At 40.7% G+C, this 20,870-nt stretch overlaps 1 protein-coding gene across 5 annotated transcripts in view; it reads right to left on the bottom strand.

Moving 5' to 3' along the window:
* MCTP1 (multiple C2 and transmembrane domain containing 1) overlaps positions 1 to 20,870 on the bottom strand; it is a 216,245-nt gene that overhangs the window by 57,880 nt on the left and 137,495 nt on the right. Inside the window, exon 16 of one of the 5 annotated variants that reach the window (XM_014268929.3) lies at positions 6,018 to 6,132. The exons of 3 other annotated variants lie outside the window; for them this stretch is intronic. In XM_014268929.3, coding sequence (XP_014124404.1) covers positions 6,121 to 6,132 — 12 coding nt within the window. In that variant the 3' untranslated portion in view covers positions 6,018 to 6,120. Of the gene's footprint in view, positions 1 to 6,017; positions 6,133 to 10,590; positions 11,025 to 20,870 lie in introns of those variants that run through there. One more of the 5 variants, XM_074532483.1, reaches the window with a different exon arrangement.

Genomic DNA, 20,870 nt, shown 5'->3' with positions numbered 1-20,870 from the left:
TTAAAGTGCCTGAGGTCTTGGGAGTCTGAGAAATGTATAATAATTAGTAATTTTATTCTCTAAGATACTTTCCTTTATCTCAGAAACTAACATGGATTTGTTTGAATTCTTTCTCTCTTTGCTGGAATTAGAAGAACTGAGCTCACTTTAGATTTAGTTCCCTGAGTTCAATTTAGATTTTTATTAGCCTTCTTTCTATTTGTTTCATGTAGAAAGAGAAAAAAGAGATACATTCATGACAAATAAAACAAGAACTTAACAGAACAGATGAAGTATTAATTAATGCCAGTCCAAATGGGGCTTTTGATGTATTTTGATGTACTGAAAGCTATATATTAGCTTGCTAGAGCACTTGGTCCTGCATCTAGAAGAACATACCAAAAGAAAATTTCAGTAAACGACGGCATTAGATGACAAGAAGAAAATAAGAAAAGGCTAATGTTAAGCTCAAAGAATATTAATGATGAATTGTGAAAGACATTAAAATGTGATACATTCTGAAACTGTTAACACACTGCAATAATTTTAATCTTTAGCTTCAATATCTGAAATTAAAAAAAGCAACATAAGGACTTACTAGGTAGGACATTTTTCCTCACAGGTTTTCCATGCTGGGAATCTGTACAACAAACCCCAGGCTCTATTTAATCTCACTCTTTTATCCATCTGTAGTGTATCCACTTGTTACTAAAGCAACAATTCTGAAAACTAGATGTGACTCACTTGATCTTCATCAAACCACCCAGTTTGTTTGTGAAACCATTTACAGCCAGAACAACCTTTGCTTTGTGCTGATACTGCTATCCAATCACACCATAATGTATGTTGCATCTCTACGAGATTGTCAGCACCAACAAAATGTTTTATATAAAATTCCAAAATTTTTATTTAATTATTTGCTTACAAATAATTATTTTCCTTACAACTTCTAACAGATGTTTCAAAATCATTTTCCAGAAGTACCACAATCTTTACTTTGAGAATATCAACAACTTCAAGAATGCAAAACTCAGAGCCACGAATGAAGTGCCACTTTAAACAGCACATGGATTACAGACATAAAATTTGTACTGCGGTAACGAGTTGCTAGTCTATCTAATAACAAAAGTTAGGTGGAAATAAAAATTATACTACTCAAAAATATTTTTAAAATGTGGAATCTCTTGTGTCATTTTTTCCCCCCCTTCATTTAAGAGTTTCTGAGCTGCATTATTACATCTGGGTAGTTAGTATCCAGGATAAAATTAAAGGGCAAGATATAGTTCACTAAGGGAATTCCCATACAAACAGCCTCCTGCCATTCACAGGCCGTTTCAAGATGGATTTTTTCTGTCAGACTGCAAAAATGCTGACAAACTATGAGAAATTTCTATGAGCACTGACACCTGGCATCAATGACCAACTAGGGTACATAAGATCAAAAGCACATCTAAGAATGGGGCTATTAGGGTCACTGAACCTCCATCCCATCTTAATATCACATTTTCTGAACAATACCCAACTGTTCACTGAACGGCCCACATTTTGTCTAAGTGACATTACCTAAAAACTGCTCTACATATTATTTTCCAAGTAAAAAACTGCTTTTGATGTTCCCAGATTGATTTTCACAGAATCACAGAATGGTTAAGCCTGGAAGTGACGACACTGGGTCATCTGGTCCCACCTCCCTATTCATGTAGGGTCATCCCAGAGCATGTGGCACAGAACTGTGTCCAAACAGATCCTGAGTATCTTCAGTGAGAGAGAGAATCACTTCAGAAGAAAAATCTAAGGTGCTGACTTTGTGAGAAGCGTAAAATCACAACATGGATCATGCTAGATAACTACAGATATTTATGCACAATAGACTGATGATCTTAAGAGCTCTGTACAGTTTTAAATTCTGTTGTGCTGAAAAGGATCACATGCAAGCAGGGATCTAAATATTCACATCTAAATTCCTTCATTATGTAGGCATTTTATCACTTCATCCGGGCATCAATTTTCTGTCATCTACGTCTTGCAATTCAATTTGAAAAATGTAATTTCTTCAGACAATCCAGGAACAAAATGTTATCATTGCCCTCTTCCTTTCTTACTGCCTTATGAGACGCTGATGTTCTTTGAACCGGCCTCCTGCTCTCCCAAAAGGCTGAAGATTTTAAAATGAAATTGTCTATCAAAAGTTATCAAACTGTGTATAGAGAAAAAATATTTAGGACCTTCTTCAGCTTAATTACACTTCACTGTACATCTACCAGAGTTCAGACAACATACATACTGCCAAAACACCTGTATAGAAGTTGTTAGAAATAGTTTTTAATGAAAAGTAAGTAATTTACTTTAAAAATTGTGAATATGAACGACATAAACTTCACAAATGCCTTAATTGTGCCCTTATTCATTGGTATGTCAGAAAACCTAAATAAGCCCTCCTCACTATTCATTCATAAATAACCACCACGAAAATAAAAGGACCATTAGGATCAAAGGATTTTAGGAAGCACAACCTTTGATAAAGTTAAGTCCTTTGGTTGTAGGAAAACTGACACTTTACCAACTGTCAGAATGAAAGCAACAGCAATAAAATTTAAACCGTATGAATGAAGACTAAAACCTTGTGGCTGAAGGTGTTAAACTAGACTGTGATTTCCAGCGATAAAATGCAAAAATACTGTGTTTTGGTTTGGTAACTACCAGTATGCCTGGCTTCCCTATGGAGAGACACTTCCATAAGCTGAAGTCTCATTTCACAGACTGGAACAGTAATGTCCTTGTTATATTGAAGAAATTCTGTCCAAGTAGGTCTAATTATTAAATTATTTCAACTTTTCACAACCATCAGTCAACCTCAGTGAGTTCTTCAGGCTGATTTTCATACTCATGATTTATGACCTGCTTCATCATGTTCTTTTGTGATGTCTGGAGTATTGGTTGAGTATAACTGTATAAAAACAAATAAATAAAAAGCCTAGGATTTGTTCTGCTATTTCTGACCAGCTTTAAAGTACATAACCTGCAATTTGTTCACACAATGTAGGAAAATGTTTTTCTACCTTTTAATGTACTTATTTGTAAATAAATTTTAATAAATTCATTTCAGTAATTTCAGCTAGCTTGCCATTCATTGTAACTTGATCTCCCAGTCTATATCATACTTAAAAAAAATGCTCCTTCATTGATCTCAAGACTTTGCCTCCAAAACTTCATTTCTCAGTGTTTGCAGATATATGTGTCTGCTCTGTCATATACAGCTATGCGTGCCTGTTCCTATTCAGCTCAAATGTTAATCTAGGGCTGACGTTACCAACTCCTTCTAGTCTATTTACAGTTTTTTTCCCTATGAACATCCTGTAGCTTTGATGACCCTAAATGATTTGTTTGAAATAACTTTGATGCCAGAGATGTCTACATGTTAGCATGTAGGCTATGTGTTTTTCTTCAGTATTTACCAAGTCTTTTAATTTTTCTGTGCAGAGTACAATTGTACGTTGCAGAAATGAGAACTTAGCAGAAAATAACAGTTTAGATCACAGAGTGAAGCAGCTCCAGGTATCTGAAAAACCCAAATCCTCTACTTGTAAGTCTCTCCCCAGGCTGAAGTCACTGAGACAAGCAAGTATTTTTTGTTCTCTAGTACGATAGGTGCAATTATATTCTGCAATGCTTTCTTTAAACAAAATGCAAAACAAAACTCTCCAAGGTCATTTTTGGCTGACAATTTCTTACAGTAGACTAGAGCAGGTCCCAAGAAAGCTAAAGTATATTCACATACTTTTGTGTAAAAGCTAACAAATTGCACTATAGAGAACACAATGACTTTTGCTATCAGTACAAACAGTGCAAACTACAAATATTTCAGTGAGATAAAGAGAAGGTAGAAGTTAGAATGCAGTTCATGAATATGTACATCCTGTACATTTTTGTCTCTTTTTATTGTAAAACACAGCACAAAGGAGTGGGAGGACATCTACTAACAGTCACTTCACAATGTGGTAGAATCAGTTATGAATTATTAAACAAATGTAATTTACAACATAAGTAGCATATTTACTAGTGTATCATCACTCAGTCTTCTTTGGTTGAGTTTACTTCTTCACGCCCTTGCTAAACTTCTCTGTTCTGCAAAGCTCCACTCAGGTGCATTTGAGAAATCACATCAGACTACTACAGCCTTTTGTGGAAGAACAACTCCTGATCTGCTGGGAGTTGTACAAGAAATGGAGTCAAATATCTGGTTAACAAATACACTTTTCATACCTTACATACCTGATGCACTTTCAGTCACCTAAAAGATTTCTCTCAATGTGTACATAAGTTACCTGTTTAACGAGGGCAAGCACAAAACTGACATCTTGGAAAAAAACACAGGTGCTTCATGGGAAAAGAAAAAAAGGGAATATCAGAAAGACTGATAAAATATAGACTTACCAAACAGAACTGAATTATTATGTTAAAAACTACAGAAAGCTGCCTTACATTTTGGTTAAAGTTAAGTAACCATTCATATAAGGTGCTGGAAAGAGACAAGAGAGGTGAAGGCTGAAAGAGAAGGGTGAAGGTGAACAGCATTCAGAAGTTCACATTTTTGAATCACATACTTTCAAGCAACTGTTTCAATCCTAGAAACTGTCTTCTGCTGCTTTCATTGAGTGATGTTTCTGCGGGAGAAGTATATTTTCATGTTATTGAAAACACCAGTTGTTTTTCTGTAATAAATTTAATTATATCCGTATTTTTACAAACTACATTAATCATATTTAGCACAGAGATCTGTGTCCTGACAACTACCATATTGTTTTTATAGTTTATCTTTCCAGTCAGCAAATGCTAGAATCCAAGCTGTATTCCTCTCTCCACATTTGCAGGAAGTAGTGTTCTAGACTCCAAATATATGATGTTTCATAGAATCTACCTCAGTAGTTTTTTGTTTTAGCAGAATTAAATTTCTTTTATTTAGATGACTGCCACTCCAACACGTTTAGCCATACCTGAATGTAGAAATGTTCCACAGCTCTAAAAAGCATTTTTTGAGACAGGACCATCATCAATAACATTTACCAACCACAGAAGAAGAGCAGTACATTTTATAGATGCTTACTTCAATCCACATCCTTAAAATGTGAATAGGGAAATGCAGAGTATTTTACTTTGTTTGTTTGGGTTTTGTTTGGTGGGTTTTTTTTGGTTTTTGGGTTTTTGTTTGGTTTTTTTTTGGGGGGGGGTGTTATATAAAACAACATAGCAATGAGATCACAATCAGTGTGTTTAAAAAAAAGCAAGTTTAAACACACATACAGATTTTGTATGTGTGTTTAAACTTGCTACATATGGCAGGAAGCAGAGAGTTCTCCTTTAAAGGACCAAACTCTGAAAACAGGTATTTCATAAATTTAAATGAGCAGGGCCCAAGACTTGGAATTATATCCATATGGCTTCTGTACTTTAACACTCTGTTCAAGTCTCAATATCTTTCAACCAAACCAAAACAGACAAATATTCTATTAGAGACTAGTCTGTTCTATTAGAGAAGTCTCATTATTAAGTTGTCTACAATTTAAAAGAGATTTTTTTCAATTTTATACAAGATTGAACGCATTCATTAATCACAAAAAGTCTTTGAAATGCAACAAGAAACTGTCCTCAGGGCAAAGGAGTACAGTTTCTTGCTCAAACCCTGAATCACTAACACAGATTTATGCACATGTGAAAAACTTCTCTACTCACTGTTGTGTTTCTAGCAAGTCCAAATAAAAATGACGTTTAAAATTCAAGATGGAGGCTTGATCTTATGATTCTCATAGTCACAGTGGATGAGGCATGTACAGCATAATTACTAACCATGTATTTTTTATTAAAAATAGAGCAGACTTGGGGTATTAGCAGACTGTCTTTTCAATGTCACTTCTTCCCCAACTCCCCAGTACCTCCCTTCCACCTGAGCTTTGGGTGACACCAAGGAGAAGAAGGCAGGAGTAACTTCACCTGGGTTTTTAATAAATCTATAAAGTCCTGTGGAACTGACCTGTCACACTGAAGCAGATTGATGATTTGTGAGCAGACCTGGACTCTTCAGAGCTGCAGCTCATGTCTACCATTCGAGGTAACTCTCAAAATGGCACTGCTTTGCCAATGTCTTCACAACAGCATCTGGAGAGGGGGATAAATGTTTTGCTGATGCTCAAGAAAGCTTTTTGCAAGACTCAGGAATTCAACTACCTGTTCTCCAGGCAAGTATACATTCCAGAAGGTATAGACTCCTCTACCCCTCTGCTCACTCTCACCAGACCTCTGATTAGCTCTGATGGATGTCCTTTCCTTGCTCCCTCAAAGATGACAGAGTCTAACCTTCGACCAAAGCTGACACCAAAGGTGTCAGCTAAACCATAGCACTTTGAATACATCTAGGGACAGTGACTCTATCCCTTCACTAGGCAGCCTGTTCCAGTGCCTGACCATCCTTTCAGTAAAGAAATTCTTCCTAATGTCCAACTGAACCTCTCCTGGCACAGCTTGAGACTATTTGCTCTCATTCCAGTATTTAACAACCCTTTTAATAAAGAAATCCTTTCTGATGTCCAAAATTAACCCTCCCTGACACAGCTTGAGGCCCTTTGTTCTCATCCTGTCACTAAGTGATTGCAAGAAGAGACCAACCCCATATCACTACAGCCTCCTTTCAGGCAGTTTAGAGAGTGACAAGGTCTCCCTGAGCCTCCTTTTCTCCAGGCTAAACAACCCCAGCTCCCTCAGCTGCCCCTCATATGGCCCTGCTCTCTACACCCTTCACCAGCTCTGTTGCCCTTCTTGGACACACATTCCCACACCTCCTTGTCCTTCTTGAAGTGGAGGGCCCAGAACTGAACACAGGACTTGAGCTGGGGAATCACCACTGCACAGGGGGACAATCAGCGCCCTGGTCCCGCTGGCCACACCATTTCTGATAAAGACCAGGATGCCATTGGCCTTCTTGGCCACCTGGGCACAGTCAGTCAGCATCCCCAGGTCCTTTCCTCCTGGGCCACTCTGCAGCCACTCTGTCCCCAGCCTGTAGCACTGCATGGGGTTGATGTGATCCAAGTGCAGGAACCAGCCCTGGCCTTGTTGAACCTCACAGCGCCGGCCTGGGCCCCTCGGCCCGGCCTGTCCGGATCGCTCTGCAGAGGCTGCTCGTGCTCCAGCAGATCAACACTCCTGCCCAGCTGAGTGCTGTCTGCAGCTTACTGAGGGTGCACTCAATCCCCCCATCCACACCAGCAATAAAGACATTAAGCAGGGCTGGAACCCATACTGAGCCTTGGGGATTCCCAGGAGTGACTGACCACCAACTGCAGCACCATTCACCCTCATGCTCTGGGCCCAGCCTTCCAGCCAGTTCTTCACCCAGGGCACTTGCCCAAGCCACAGGCTGCCAGTTTAATACAGTTATACAAAAGAGTGACTCAAAAGTAAGTCACTCTTATTTCCCCTTTAGTTTTGACCACTCCTCTTTCATCAATAAGGAAAAATGAATGTAGGAAGGTCTAAGTGAAAAAATAAAAGCTTACTAAAAAGAAAAACAGCAACAACCAAAATATTATTTTTTGTCCAAAACAAATCAACACTGCTGGGATGCTGGAAGAAACTTCCCAGCTGCTGCAATGCTGACCACCCTCAGGGGCTGGAACTCATGGAGAGATAGATGGTCAAGCTTCCCAGCACAGCACAGCAGCTGCGGGCAGCGGCTGGAACTCATGCAGTGGGTTTGATCTTCCCTGGCCTGGTGCAGCAGCTGGAGAGAACAGTATTGTTAGATTCCAAAGCCTCAGGAGAACAAAAGAAAACTACCTTGCCAAACAGCACAGCACAAAGCAGCAGCAGCAAAAAGTTGTTGCAAAGTTCACTGTGGAGTAGTTTTGCATTGCAAAATGCAGCTTCTTGGGGTCAACTCAGAGATCTGCCCCATGCCAACCCCTAGATAGCCAGAAGACAACAGAAGAAGTGCTCCACACACATTTGTTTCTGGTTTCTAAAGGGATCCCCCTTCTGGGAACCCAGTGTAAAACACACAAGTTCAGTTTCCTGGGTTGCTGCATCTTAAAGTGACAGTTAAAACAGACTACGTGGATTAACATAGAGGAAATACGGAATGCACACTTTTTTTAGGTCACTCAGGACACAGCTTTCTCAGCAGAATGCTGGGGGTGACTGAAGTCCAAGGTAGACAACATCCACAGTTTTTCATCATCCACTAGGTTGGTAACCTCAGCATAAAAGGAGATCAGCTGATCAAGCCGGATCTGCCCTTCCTAAACCCATGCTGGCCAGGCCTGATCCCCTGGTTGTCCTATTTATGGTGCATGAAGGCACTCAAGATATCTGTTCCATAACCCTCCCAAACACCAAGGTCAGTTTGACAGCCCTCTAGTTCCCTGAATCCTTCTTGTAGGTGGGCACTACACTGGCCAACCTTCAGTTGTCTGGGACGTCCCTGGTTAACCAGAACTCATGATAAATGATGAAGAGTGGCTTGGCAAGCTCTCCTGGCAGATCTCTCAGTACCCTTTGGTGAATCCCATCCATCCCTACACACTTGTGAATGTCTCAGTACCACAGCAGGTCACTACTTCCTCCTGCACTGCAGGGGGTCTGTTCTGCTCCCTGTCTCTGTATATCAGTGCAGGGGACTGGTTATCCTGAGGATAACAGGTCTTTATGTTAAACACTGATGCAAAGAACGCATCAAGTACCTCAGTCTTTCCATCACCCCTGGTGACAAAATACCCCTCCATGTTCAATAGAGGATGAAGATTTTCTTTGGACCTCCCTTTGTTGTTAATTTATTATAAAACTACTTTTATTATTTTTCACAGCAGTGGCCAGGTTGATTTCTAGCTGAGCTTTTGCCTCCGATTTTCTCTCTACACATCCTAACTATACCCATGTACTTTTCCTGGGTTTCCTGCCCCTTCTTCCAACGGTCATAAGCTCTTTTATCCCATGTTCCAGCAAAAGTCAGACCAGTCTTCTTCCCTGATGGCCTGTCTTTCAACAATAGAGCATGCTCCTGTGCTTTTAAGATTCCGCCCTTCCTGATCCCTTTACCATCAGGGACTTTCCTATGGGACGCTCTGTGTCCTGAACAGGTAGGGGCTGGGTTAACCCCACTCCTTACTTCATGAAGAATCAAAAACTCTATAATTTTATGGTTGCTGTGCTCAGGATGGGCATTCTCCCACCACTTTCAGTTCATAAACAGCAGGTCTAGCAGGGACCACACCTGGTAGGTTTCCTTACCAGCTGTGACAGGAAGTTCTCTTCCACATAATCCAGGAATCTCCCAGACTGCCTTCTTTCTGCTGTGTTGAGTTTCCAACAAATATCTGGCAAGCTAAAGTCTTCCACAAGCAAAGGGCTGGCAATTGTGAATTACCAGTCAGCTGCTTAGTGAATAGTTCACCTGCCTCTTCATCCTGGGTGGCTGGTCTGTAAGACTCCAACAAGGATATCTGCATTGTTAACCTTCTCACTAATTCTCGCTCAACCTTAACAACACTATCCTTCCTTACCAAACAGGTTCTAGCTTCAAATCAGGACCCTTATTACTTTTCTTTGCCTGGAGAGGCAAACGGGATTTTCTAGTTAGCAGCTCCTGTGTAGGGATCTCCTCCACCTGGGACCATTTGCAGTTCTTGATGCTTCAGGACAGAGCATCAAGGCTGCTGGGGGAAAAAAAAAAATCTACAGAAGATGGCAGCCAGATAGACACATTGTACACTTTTGTGGGATGAGATTTTGGTAGTGGGGGACTGCAGGTGTGGCTTCTGTGAGATGCTGCCAGAAGTTCCCCTTTTGTCTAACTGAGTCAATGCTACCTGGCTCCAGGAAGGACTCACCGCTGGCCAAGGCTGAGCCCATCAGTGCTGGTGGCAGCATCTCTGGGATAATGTACTTAAGAATGTGAAGAAGAAAACTGTACAACTACAGTCAGAGAGAAGAGTGAGAATATTTATATGTGTAAGTATATGTAAATATACTCTGCAAACACCCACGAACATGAAAAGGTATGAGGAACAGGTACTCCAGTTATATATGTATGTATGCATGAGCAAAACTTCCCCTGCAGCCAGCTGTGAGGCAGGCTGTCTTTGAAGTCCGTGGAAGTCCACAGTGGAGCAAATATCCACCATGGAGGACCCTACAGCAGAGCACTTCAATACCCAGGGAAGGGACCCATGCTGGAGCAAGTCTGTGCCTTGGAGGGCTGTACCTCCTGGAAGAGAGCCACACTGGAGCAGCTTGTAAAGAACTGCAGTCCAACACCCTGTAGTGGGTTGACTGTGGCTGGATGCCGGGCACCCAGTGAAGCTGCTCAATCACTCCCTCTGCAACTGGACAGGGGAGAGAAAATATAACAAAAGAGTTTGTGGGTAGAAACAAGGTCTGGGAGAGATTACTCACCAAACATCATCACAGGCAAAACAGACTCAGCATGGGGATATCAATATAATTTATTACTAACAAAATCAGAGTAGGATAATGAGAAGTAGACTAAATCTTAAGCACACTTTTCCCCACCCCTCCCTCCTTCCCAAGCTCCACCTCCTCCCCTTCAGCAGTGCAGGAAGATGAGGAATGGAGATTGCAGCCAGTTCATCACAGGTTCTGTCACTGCTCCAGGAGAAGAGTCTTTCCCCTGCTCCAGTGTGGGGTCTGTCCCACAGGAGACAATTCTCCACATACTCCTCCAATGCCTTCCCACAGGCACCTTCACAAACTGCTGCAATGTGGGTGACTCTTCCACAGGGTGCAATCCTTCAGGCACAGCCTGCTCCAACATGGGTCCTCCACAGGGTCAGAAGTCCTACCAGGAAACCAGCTCCAGCAAGAGTTCCTCTCTCCATGGGTCTGTAACTTCCAGCAGCTAATCACAGAAGCCACCTCTGTAGCCTGCCCACTAAGAAAATCTGATCATATCCAGTAGATTCACATTGGAGAAATTTGTGGAGGACTGTCTGCTGTAGAAGTGTGAGGAATTAAAAAGAGTGTGAGGAATCTTCTGCCTAAGGAGGAAGGAGTGGCAAAAATCACGTATTATGAAATTACTGCAGTCCCTATTCCCATCCCAGTGAAGCATTGGAGGAGCAATCTGGGAGTGGAGTTGAGCCCATGGAGAAGGGAAAGGGAAGGTGTTTTAAGATATGCTTTTACTTCTCATTAACCTACTCTAATTTAATTGTCAATAAATTCTAATAAAAACTAATTTTAGACCCTAGTTGAATCTCTTTTGCCTGTGACAATAATTGCTTAATGATGCTGACCCTTGAGCCTTTTGTTATATTTCCTCTTCCATGCCCAGCTGTGGTGGGCAGTGATGGAGAGGCTGTGGTGGGCGTCTTGGGCCAATGTAAAATCTCCGAACCATTTAGGTCATCTTTAAGATCATCACGTCCAACTCTTAACCCAGCACAGCCAAGTCCACCACTAAACCATGTACCATAGTTAGAGAGGTGCCATATCTACATGTCCTTTAAATACTTTCATCAGTGTCCTGGGCAACCTGTTAAAGTGTTTGAGAACCCTTTTTTTTAAGAGATTTTTCTAATACACAATGTAAATCTCTTGGTGCAAGCTAGAGATATTTCCATATGTGCACAAGCAGAAAATGACAGGCAAAACACCAGCATTTGATTGACCATTTCTGGAAGTCCTAATAAATTTAAACATACAGGAATACAGTGTTGCAAATATTTTAGGATAAGGACGTAATTTTATGTTTGTATGTTAGAAACAAATTAACCACATGACTACACTGAATGCAACTCAATGAAGTTTCAACCTCAGAATTCTATGACTCACAGAAGACATAAGCAATTGACAAAAATTATAGACAAATCTTAACTGCAGACAGCACTTCTGAAATAATCAATGATAAATATCAGGCAGAAAAAAGGAATTTGGGTATATAACCAGAACAGAAATTTAGTTACTGGAAAAAGTCTCTATAGAGATTTGAGATAATCACAAAAGCTGTTGTTCTCATTAAAGGGCTGTATGTTTCAACCAAAAGCAAAAAACTATCAGAATTCTCTTGTCTCTCTTCACATCCTAAAAGAATGAAACTTCTTGGATCTTTGAAAACACTTAGGGAAATTTTACCAGTAAAGACATATTGGTGTCTTAGTCGACAATTCCTTTTTTTCTAAATACCGGTGATGTGGAAATCACCATAACTGAAATAAACACATAATAGCACCAAGAGGAACGCATACCAATCTGAAAGACAAATGAAAGAGCTCCAGATAAAAAGAGAAATACACATTATGTGCACAGTTTATATACACATTCAGGTACAACTCTTTGTTAACATAGCACAGCAATCTCTGCTACGCATGCTTTTTAATTCCATTTATACACCTTTACATAGGTCCTTTGGGCCACATATATTCAGCAATTGGATGAGGTTTCATTCATCAGTTCTTCCAACTGATTATTTACATCTTTTCAGAGAAATGAGACAAATTATCAAATCTATCTACTACTTTGCATTTTTTTGCCTAGGTAAAAATAATATATAACATTTACTCATTGACAGTAAAACAACTCTCCATTTTACAGACAGGGCTCCTTTTGCTTTTTTAGGGTATCCTTTTTTTTCCTACATAATTTTGGAATGCATAAAATCACATTAAGAAGTCATGGCAGTTTTGTTTTCATCCTGCATCTATGGTTAACTAACTGGTGGTTAAATGTGGAAACTTGTATGAAAACTTCATGAGACAGCATGTCATGAGCCTCCCCTCACCATCAAATCACACAAGACATGGCTACACCTCAGTGCATCTGATTGTGTTTTCTTCCACATTACCACACATCTTTATCATCAAACCTCTAAATACATGCTAATGTACAGTCTACTGGAGATCTATATGTGGGAAACCCTGACTATGGAAGGTAACAATTTACAGTATGAAGACGAGCAAGATATCACAGAGCACAATAAAAGACAATGTCCCATCTCAAAGTAAGGATGGAGGGGGATTCCTAAGATTTCTAGGGTGAAATTAGACATAAGCAAGGTCGATATCACACCTGTGAAAAGTGTATTGATCTGGAGAAAGAAATTGGCCTCATTAGTGGAGACAGCAGAGGCAGAAGCAAATGAAGGGACCAACTCCATGAGTGGCAAGATGCTCAGTGGGTGACGCGCTGTTTGGGCAGGACAGAGGCAGGAAGGGCAGCAGGGCAGCCATGGGCAGCACGGTGTGCCGAGGCACCAAACAGGGGGGCAGCAGGGCAGTGGGCAGGGATGATTACATGGGCTACAGGTGGATGAGTACGGGCAAGAGGCAAGGGCCAAGGGCAAGGGCAGGGTTGTGAGAGCAAAGGCTGGGCAAAAAGGGCAAGGCCCGGGGCCGGGGTGATGCTCTCCATGATTTCTTATTTACTGCACAGCCCCTCCCACAGTCCAGCTGTCCAAGGAAATCCTTGGGTCGTCTGGAGAAGCTCCCCTAACAGCAGGAAGAAGTTCTCTCCACCCTTGGGGAGAGTGGCCTGGACGAGTCCTGCCAGTGACAAAGGTTTTAAAGGCTCTCTCCAGTCCAGGAGGCTCCCTGGGGAAGCGCTCCTAGAGACAGAGCTCCTCTCCACCCCTCGGTGTGGTAGCCTGCCGAGAGACAGAGCCCCTGCTCGCCCTCCTCCTGCTGCACCAGCCACGGGTGCTTGCTGTGCACGTGGGCACGTGCTGTCGCTGCCAAGGCATGTGCACATTTTCTAGTACTTTTCCATTTAAACAACAGATTTTTGAACAACAGTTCGGAATAAAATCCAATGTTGAGACATTTTCACTTTAACATTAATGAGTCCCTTGCAAGTAAGAAAGAGAAGAAATACAATCTGAAACAAAGGAAGGCATCTCATGAAACAAAAAAGAGAAGTAGCACCAGTAAATATAAAAATATGCGGAAGCAACAGTTGTTTTGGAAAGCTGTGTCTACTCCTTATGTTCTAAAACTGATTAACGCATGAAGTTAAAAAATAATGGGAGTGTCCAAACCTCACCAGATAATTATATAACTTCTTCCATTCCTGTCATTTTATCACATAATGCTCAATATTATTACATATTATTCATTATTTGTGAAACAACATTAAACTTACTGAGGTATAACATCTCATATTTAATATACCTCAATTATGGGATACTCTCTTTAATTATCTTTAATAAAATTCCAGAGCAGGTAGTGTCAGAAGGTAAAGAAAAAAAAATATTTTACATATATGTATATATACCATCTACAGATTCACACACACACACACACACACATATATATAGCATCTACACATAGGTTTAGTTATATTTCTCCATACAAATAGCAATTTTGGTTTTAAGAATAAAAAGACAATTGTTTGAATTACTGAACTGTGTCAGTCTTTGAATACTTAAGTAGGCAGGTGTTTTCTGTTGTTTTTCTTCTACACACCACTAACATGAAATTGTTATTCCCATCTCAAGCAGAAAAAAGGAGCAGAATGAGTTTTCTAGTAGTACATTAAAGTAAAAAATAGTTTGTTTATAAGGATGCCTTTTTAAGCCCCCCAAATCCATTGTGAATGATCACCAGTAGAGAAGAAAAGATTTATTGAAACACAACTTTAGCCTACTGATAGACCATGATATCTAAAGAAAAACAATTATTGCAAAAAAATCAGTAAAATAGTATTTACTGTCTATATGAATTCCCTGTATTAAAATATCTTTAATACCTCTATTCATATGTCTGGAATTTATGTTTCAAATTTCTTATGAAGAGTGACTTTTGTACAACCTGACTTTAAATATATAAACTAGCATAACTGAAAGCTAGTTTTGCAGACTGGGAAAAAGGAACATCTCCCATGTCCCATTTGGGACAACGATGCAATCTCCTCCTTGGGTAATTCCTTTCAGAAAGAGGCATGTCTGCACACAAAGACTAAGAAGGAGGGAGTGCTGTTGTGCTCTGCTGTGCCCTTGCCAGCCAAGACCATTTTTATTTCAATGCTTACTTACAGATGTTGGTGTCTAAGTACCCACACTGTGATTACTGCCCTTAAAAAGCAGAAAACAGCTAACAGCTCTTCAGCTACTCCCAGTTCTTTCAAAATTTGTAGCAGCAGAGAGAATTCATGTTAGTCACGAAAACTGTGACATATCTGGAGAAAGTTCTATATGCAATTGCTGGAATATCATTCACTCTGACTGTATTTGCTTCAAACATCAGAAACCAAAAGCTTATTTCCTATGCACTTGCTTTTTGCATGAAACCCCAAGTGCTGTAGAATTACTTTCAGTGTCAATTTCTTGTTTATCACATTTTCCACCCTCTATGTTTTTAGTATCTGGTAAGTCTCTCTGGGATCTAGCTACATCTCTGATGAAGAGCTGTTTGACAACTCATTCTTGATACAAGATTTCTCACTCATTTTAACTATATACTAATATACAGAAAGGGCTTATACGTATTTATTTATAAGTATAGGTTGCAGTATCATATTCAAACACAGAGAGAGTAAATGAGCACATGTGCTCACACATATACAGTAAAACAATGGGATTTCCATGGGGAAATGCAAAAGTTATTGTTAAAATATCTGTCATCCATGTAAGAGAAACAAACATGAGCTGGGCATTAAATTTGCATACAGCCCCAAGCACAGAGGTTCCTGCATGTGTAGTGCTCTCCTGCTCTTGAAGATGGGCATATCTGGCAGGGAGAGTCTGTCAAGATTAGCTCAGGAAAAACACCTGCAAGGAGCTAATTTGAAGACATACTGAGAATTTGCCTCAGTATGTGAAAATAAACACAGCTATGCATACTGAAAGTTACCACAAACACTATGCCACACATCAGGGAATAATCTAATTAACACACAGCCATACATCACACTGTGAAAAATGGTAGCCACTTAGGATTGATTTAGGTCTTGCATTGCTTAGATTTGGAAAAGAAAGGGCTTTATAAATGGTCAGACTGAGAAGAAAGAAAAAAAATTATATGAAATTAAAGTAGTTGTGATATAAACAGGCCCAGATTCACTTGATGGCTTAGTGAATAACAAGGCAGCATAAAGAAGTGAATGCTTCTTTATGAAAAATAATCAAAAGGTACAGTTCCTTTCTTGATTTTGAAGCTGCTTTTGACAAAGTCTATACTAATAGACTCTGCTTCAAGTTACAATCAAGATTTTTTTTTGCCTAATAGGTTAACTTGTGTAAATAGAGTGGTTCCTTTACTAACAAAGCTGGCTGCTGAGGTATAAGTTATTGTGATTTAAAATTCTGGTAGGAAGCAGACTGGCATTACTGCATATGTTTCGTATTTTTAAAAAAATTATATAATCTACGTGTGAAAACAACTTGATCTGAAACCATCTAGCACGTCTTTTCTTTCCTCTTCTTCTCTTTTCCCCAAAATTAATCCTCTTTTTCTTTTTTGTTATAAGAGAAAGCATGATGCCATTTCATAATTTATTCTTTCTTAACACAGACATTCAAACACAAGGAAAATAACTCATCATATCAAAAGTAGGACAAGGAAGCATATCTCCAAATGTTCACAGCTACATGACTTATGAGTCTGTACTACTTTTAAATAGTAATCGAAATTGCTCCAGAGATCTCACACATTTCTGGCCTGCTAACATGAGTTTAGTTATTTCATTGACAGTTCACAGATACTACTGAAGTGTAATAAAATAGATATGATTGGAAAAAAAAGCAGCTGAAGATTGCTCACACACCCACTAAAGGTCTTAGCCCGACTGCAAACCAAGAATATTGAGAAGGGTTCACCGAACTCATCCAAAAAAAACCAAGGTAGTATATCTGTGGCACTTTTGGAATGTGCTCAGCTGGTGTTGGCCTCTGCACCTTCAAAAAACAATAGCTACAGAAGTGTGGCCACAGTTTGAGCCAGCTTGAGCCAGTCTGTAGGCACCTCTCTTTCAATGTTCAGCAGCACTGCACTCAGCCTGAGCCTGCTGTCTTGCCAACAATAGTCAAGGTGCCTGGCACTCACTTCAGGCTAGAGACCCCAGCAAATGTGAACATATCCTGTTCATTTTTGGGGGGGAACAAGGAGAACAAGACTGCTTACTAAGTAAGAATCTAAAAAAAATTTAAATCTACTGAAAAGAAAAATCTCATTACTGCCAACACTCCTGAAATAAAAAGTGCATCCTTCAACATATATGTGTCCTGGGGACATCTCATAAAGATAAGGTATCCCAGACCCCCCAGGCCCCAAGATTGTTACTGAATGTTTAGGACTCACAAGGAGCGACCTTGTGTGTGGAGGCAGTGGGGGAAGTGGGCATCCCTCTTCCCCCCACAGTTCAGGAGGATGAGCACACCACCTGAAAAGTTACCTGCTCTGCCCGAGACTTCCCCGGGTGTGGGTCTGTCCTTCCGTCCTGCCTTGCTCCCTTCCCTGGGGGACTGGGGTGTGCTGCAGAGGCTGTGTGCTTGGCCAGGGCTATTGCAGTGCTGCAGCTCAGCGCTACAATCGCATCTGCCTGCCTTCCCCAGCTGCTGCTGCTGGCAGTGGGGCTGAGGTCAAATGCTGCCTGTGAGTGAGCAAAAGGTGCAAGGTGCCATTTTCCTTCCTTCCCCTGCACTGGGCCAAGGCACCATTGCCCTGGGAATCACCACGTGCCACAGGGAAATCTGCATTAACTGGAAACTCCTGGCTCTGTTTTGCTGCTCATTCTGCTCTGTTACATACATATATAGTCTAGTAAAGAACTGTCACTATTGTTTTCTATGTTTTTGCTGGAAACTTCCATAATTTCTGAAGTTAGAATAAATCAGAGGGAAGGGTCTTCTTTCCATTCCAGGAAGGTTTCTTGGGAGACATTTGTCTTTTAAACCAAGAAATTAATTGGCACCTAATGTGTGGTTCAAGAGAAAAGGATGAAAAGAGGATAACAGTTCTTGGGTAACCCATTTGTGTACTTGTTACAGCAACCTCATTAGGAATCACCATGGTCCACCTTACCCCAGTTCAGCTGGCAATTGATCATGTTCATGTTTTTTCCATTTGCAGATCCGTTTGCAGATGGGCCCCAAAACTAATGCCATTGAGACTGTCAACAAGTTTGTACAATGGGTCAGTTTGGTGAGTAATTCAGGGCTTGTAAACCTCTTTTGGACTGTGTGCATGTGGCTATCTAACTACCACAGCCTAAGATGCTGGCACTGGGGGTTCGTGGTACTTGTTTTGGGGGAGGAACGCAGGGTCTCCCAGTCTTTCATCCACCTTTTCAGGCCAACCACAAGAACTTTTGAAGGGTTTAAATTCCCCACAGATGCTAAAGATACCGTATTCTTGATGATGTTTTTGCTAAGTTTATTCAACACGGTCCATTTAGTTGCCTTGGGTAGTTACCCCAAAATGTGCCCCAGAGGGAAGGGATGCTGCCCAGATACCTGTGGCAGAGGCAAGGGACAGTCCCCAAGAGCACCACCCGCAGTCAGAGGGAAAGGTGAGTAACACAGCAGTGCAACTGACAGACGTCACAGCCATTCTGGCTCCACACAAACCAGAAGGGCAGCCACAGCCAGGAGCCGTCACCCCATTGAGCAGGCCAAGAGGGTGAAGCCTCTGTGGCAAGGAGAGCAGTGGAATAAGTGTAGGTATGGAGAGGTCTGGCAGGTTGCTTATGTCACACTACCATGAGAGTTGTTGGGGCTGACCCAAGACTTGGCTGGGGGTTAGGTCTCCCTTCTTTCCTGCCATTTGGGCATCAAGCAGAGTGGTCACCACAGGAGTTTTGTGTATGCAGCTCCATGACCTTGCTACGCTGCAATTCAGCACTCCAATAGAATTTGCCTGCTTTCCCTGCTTCTCCCTGCTGCTGCCTGGTTGTGCCAAAACCAGTTGCTGCCTGTGTGAGTTTCAGGGGAATCACTCCTCCGCTCCCTCTTGTCAGAGGCTGCCATCGCCCCGGAGGAGGTTCCATGCTCACCCTGGGGTGCCCGTGCTGGGCAGGGGTGAGTCACTGCAGTATCTCTGCCTCGCCTGAGCCCCCAACACGGCCTGCCAGCCATGGTCACAAGCAAAGAACGCTCAACACGTGGGAGGCCTCTGTTACTGTGCTCTTGTTTGTTCTGTTCTTTTTTTTTTTTTTTTTTTTTTTCCTAATAAGAGCTGTTATTTATTTTCTTATATTTTTGCCTGGAAGCCCCGCGATTTTCAAAGCTATAGTAATTTGGCAGGAGGGGTCTTCATTCCAGGAAGGTTCCTGCCTTCCTTGGGAGACATTTGTCTTTTAAACCAAGACAAAGTGGTATAAGAAAAGCCTTTCACATAAGAACTTGTAGTAACCTGTAAGATCTGTGATGTTTCCAAGCCCACCTGTGTGCTGTTTTTCAAATAGGTGAATATTTTACAGTAGGGGCTCTTGGTTAATAGCATTCTCAATAGAGATAGGTTAAAGAAACCTTTTGTTTATGAACGCAAAATTAATTGGATAGGATCCAGCTATTTATATCTATACATTAATAGCTATTTCTCTCTCTCTCTCCCTCTGTGTGTGTGTGTGTGTATATATATATATACACACACATATATATACACACATAACAGAAAGCAAAAACCAGAGCAGTGTTTACATCCCACTCTAAAACCACCACACCAAAATTAACTATTTCAGGTGACAAAGAACTGGCTGTAGGCCTCTTCAGTTGTCTTCTCTTGAATCTTTAACACACAACTCTAGGCAACAGCACCCCAACTGCAGGAAATGGAAACCCCTTTCTTAGTGGGGACAATAAACATAAATGACAGAAAGGCATGTGGTGGTGGAAACCCAGCCACACCTTTCCAATGACAGGAATCCAGAAAGCAGTGACTTCAATACCCTGTCAGAACCCACCTAAATGAATGAAAGCCTCATTGCTGAAAACATGTAATTCTTTCTCCCCAACTGTCAATCTACCCCAGCAAACTAGCCTCAGCAACAAAATACCTAAAATTTGATTTAAAAGGGTGTAAGCAAGTTGAGAATCAAACACAGGCCAATCCTGAGGTAAAAATAGCCTTATGAGAACATCATTCAGCTGTGGGTTTTTCACACAGGAGAAAAAAGTAGTACCAGTAATCCTCTAAAACACTATGTCAATAATGTTTATCCATGTCAGAACTCAAAAAGAAAAATACATTAAAAGAAGGACTACAATACCTCATGAAAGCTCATGATTGCATTCCCATTTTTTCCTTCAAAAATTTGATGTTATGTCTTGACAGTGACAAATTGCATGCTATTTGCTCAGTGGACTTTCCTGATAATAGATGATATTATTCCCCAGAAGAAGGTATATTTCAGGTAAACACATTCACATGTACTGAGTCTGTCCTTTACTAAAAAAGAGTTTGATCTAACAGGTAGAACGTCATCATGGAACAGAAAATTTTTAAATCGATTACCAGGTAAACTTTAAATTACTTCAAACATTGAAAATGCCTATTTTTCTTAAGATACTATTCCTAAGATATTTATATCTGTGAAATGTAAGTTTTGCACTGTCATACCACATGCTACATAAAATTTATCTTCTGAATAATTCTTAAAGACCAATCAGTTCACCTAAAAAAAGCAGGAAGACAGAATAGAAAAGAGCAAAATTGATCTATTGCCATTGTAGTGTAAGTTTATCATAAGGTAATTGTTTATACCCTTGAGATTTTCAAAGTTTAGGGGCATCTGTTGTAGAGGAATATATATACATATTTCTCTGTAATCTTTCCATCACAGAACGCAACAGATTTCTATCTATTGTTATCTAACTATGAAAAAGTTAAAAAATAAAACTTGCAGCTCATCCTCCAGACAAACGGCTGAACAGTTTCTATCATGCTTAGGTAGAA

Source organism: Zonotrichia albicollis, chromosome Z (genome assembly GCF_047830755.1).
Source record: "Zonotrichia albicollis isolate bZonAlb1 chromosome Z, bZonAlb1.hap1, whole genome shotgun sequence".
NCBI lineage: Eukaryota > Metazoa > Chordata > Aves > Passeriformes > Passerellidae > Zonotrichia > Zonotrichia albicollis.
The sequence above is the reverse complement of the archived record's forward strand: the minus strand, read 5'-3'. Positions and strand labels throughout refer to the sequence as shown.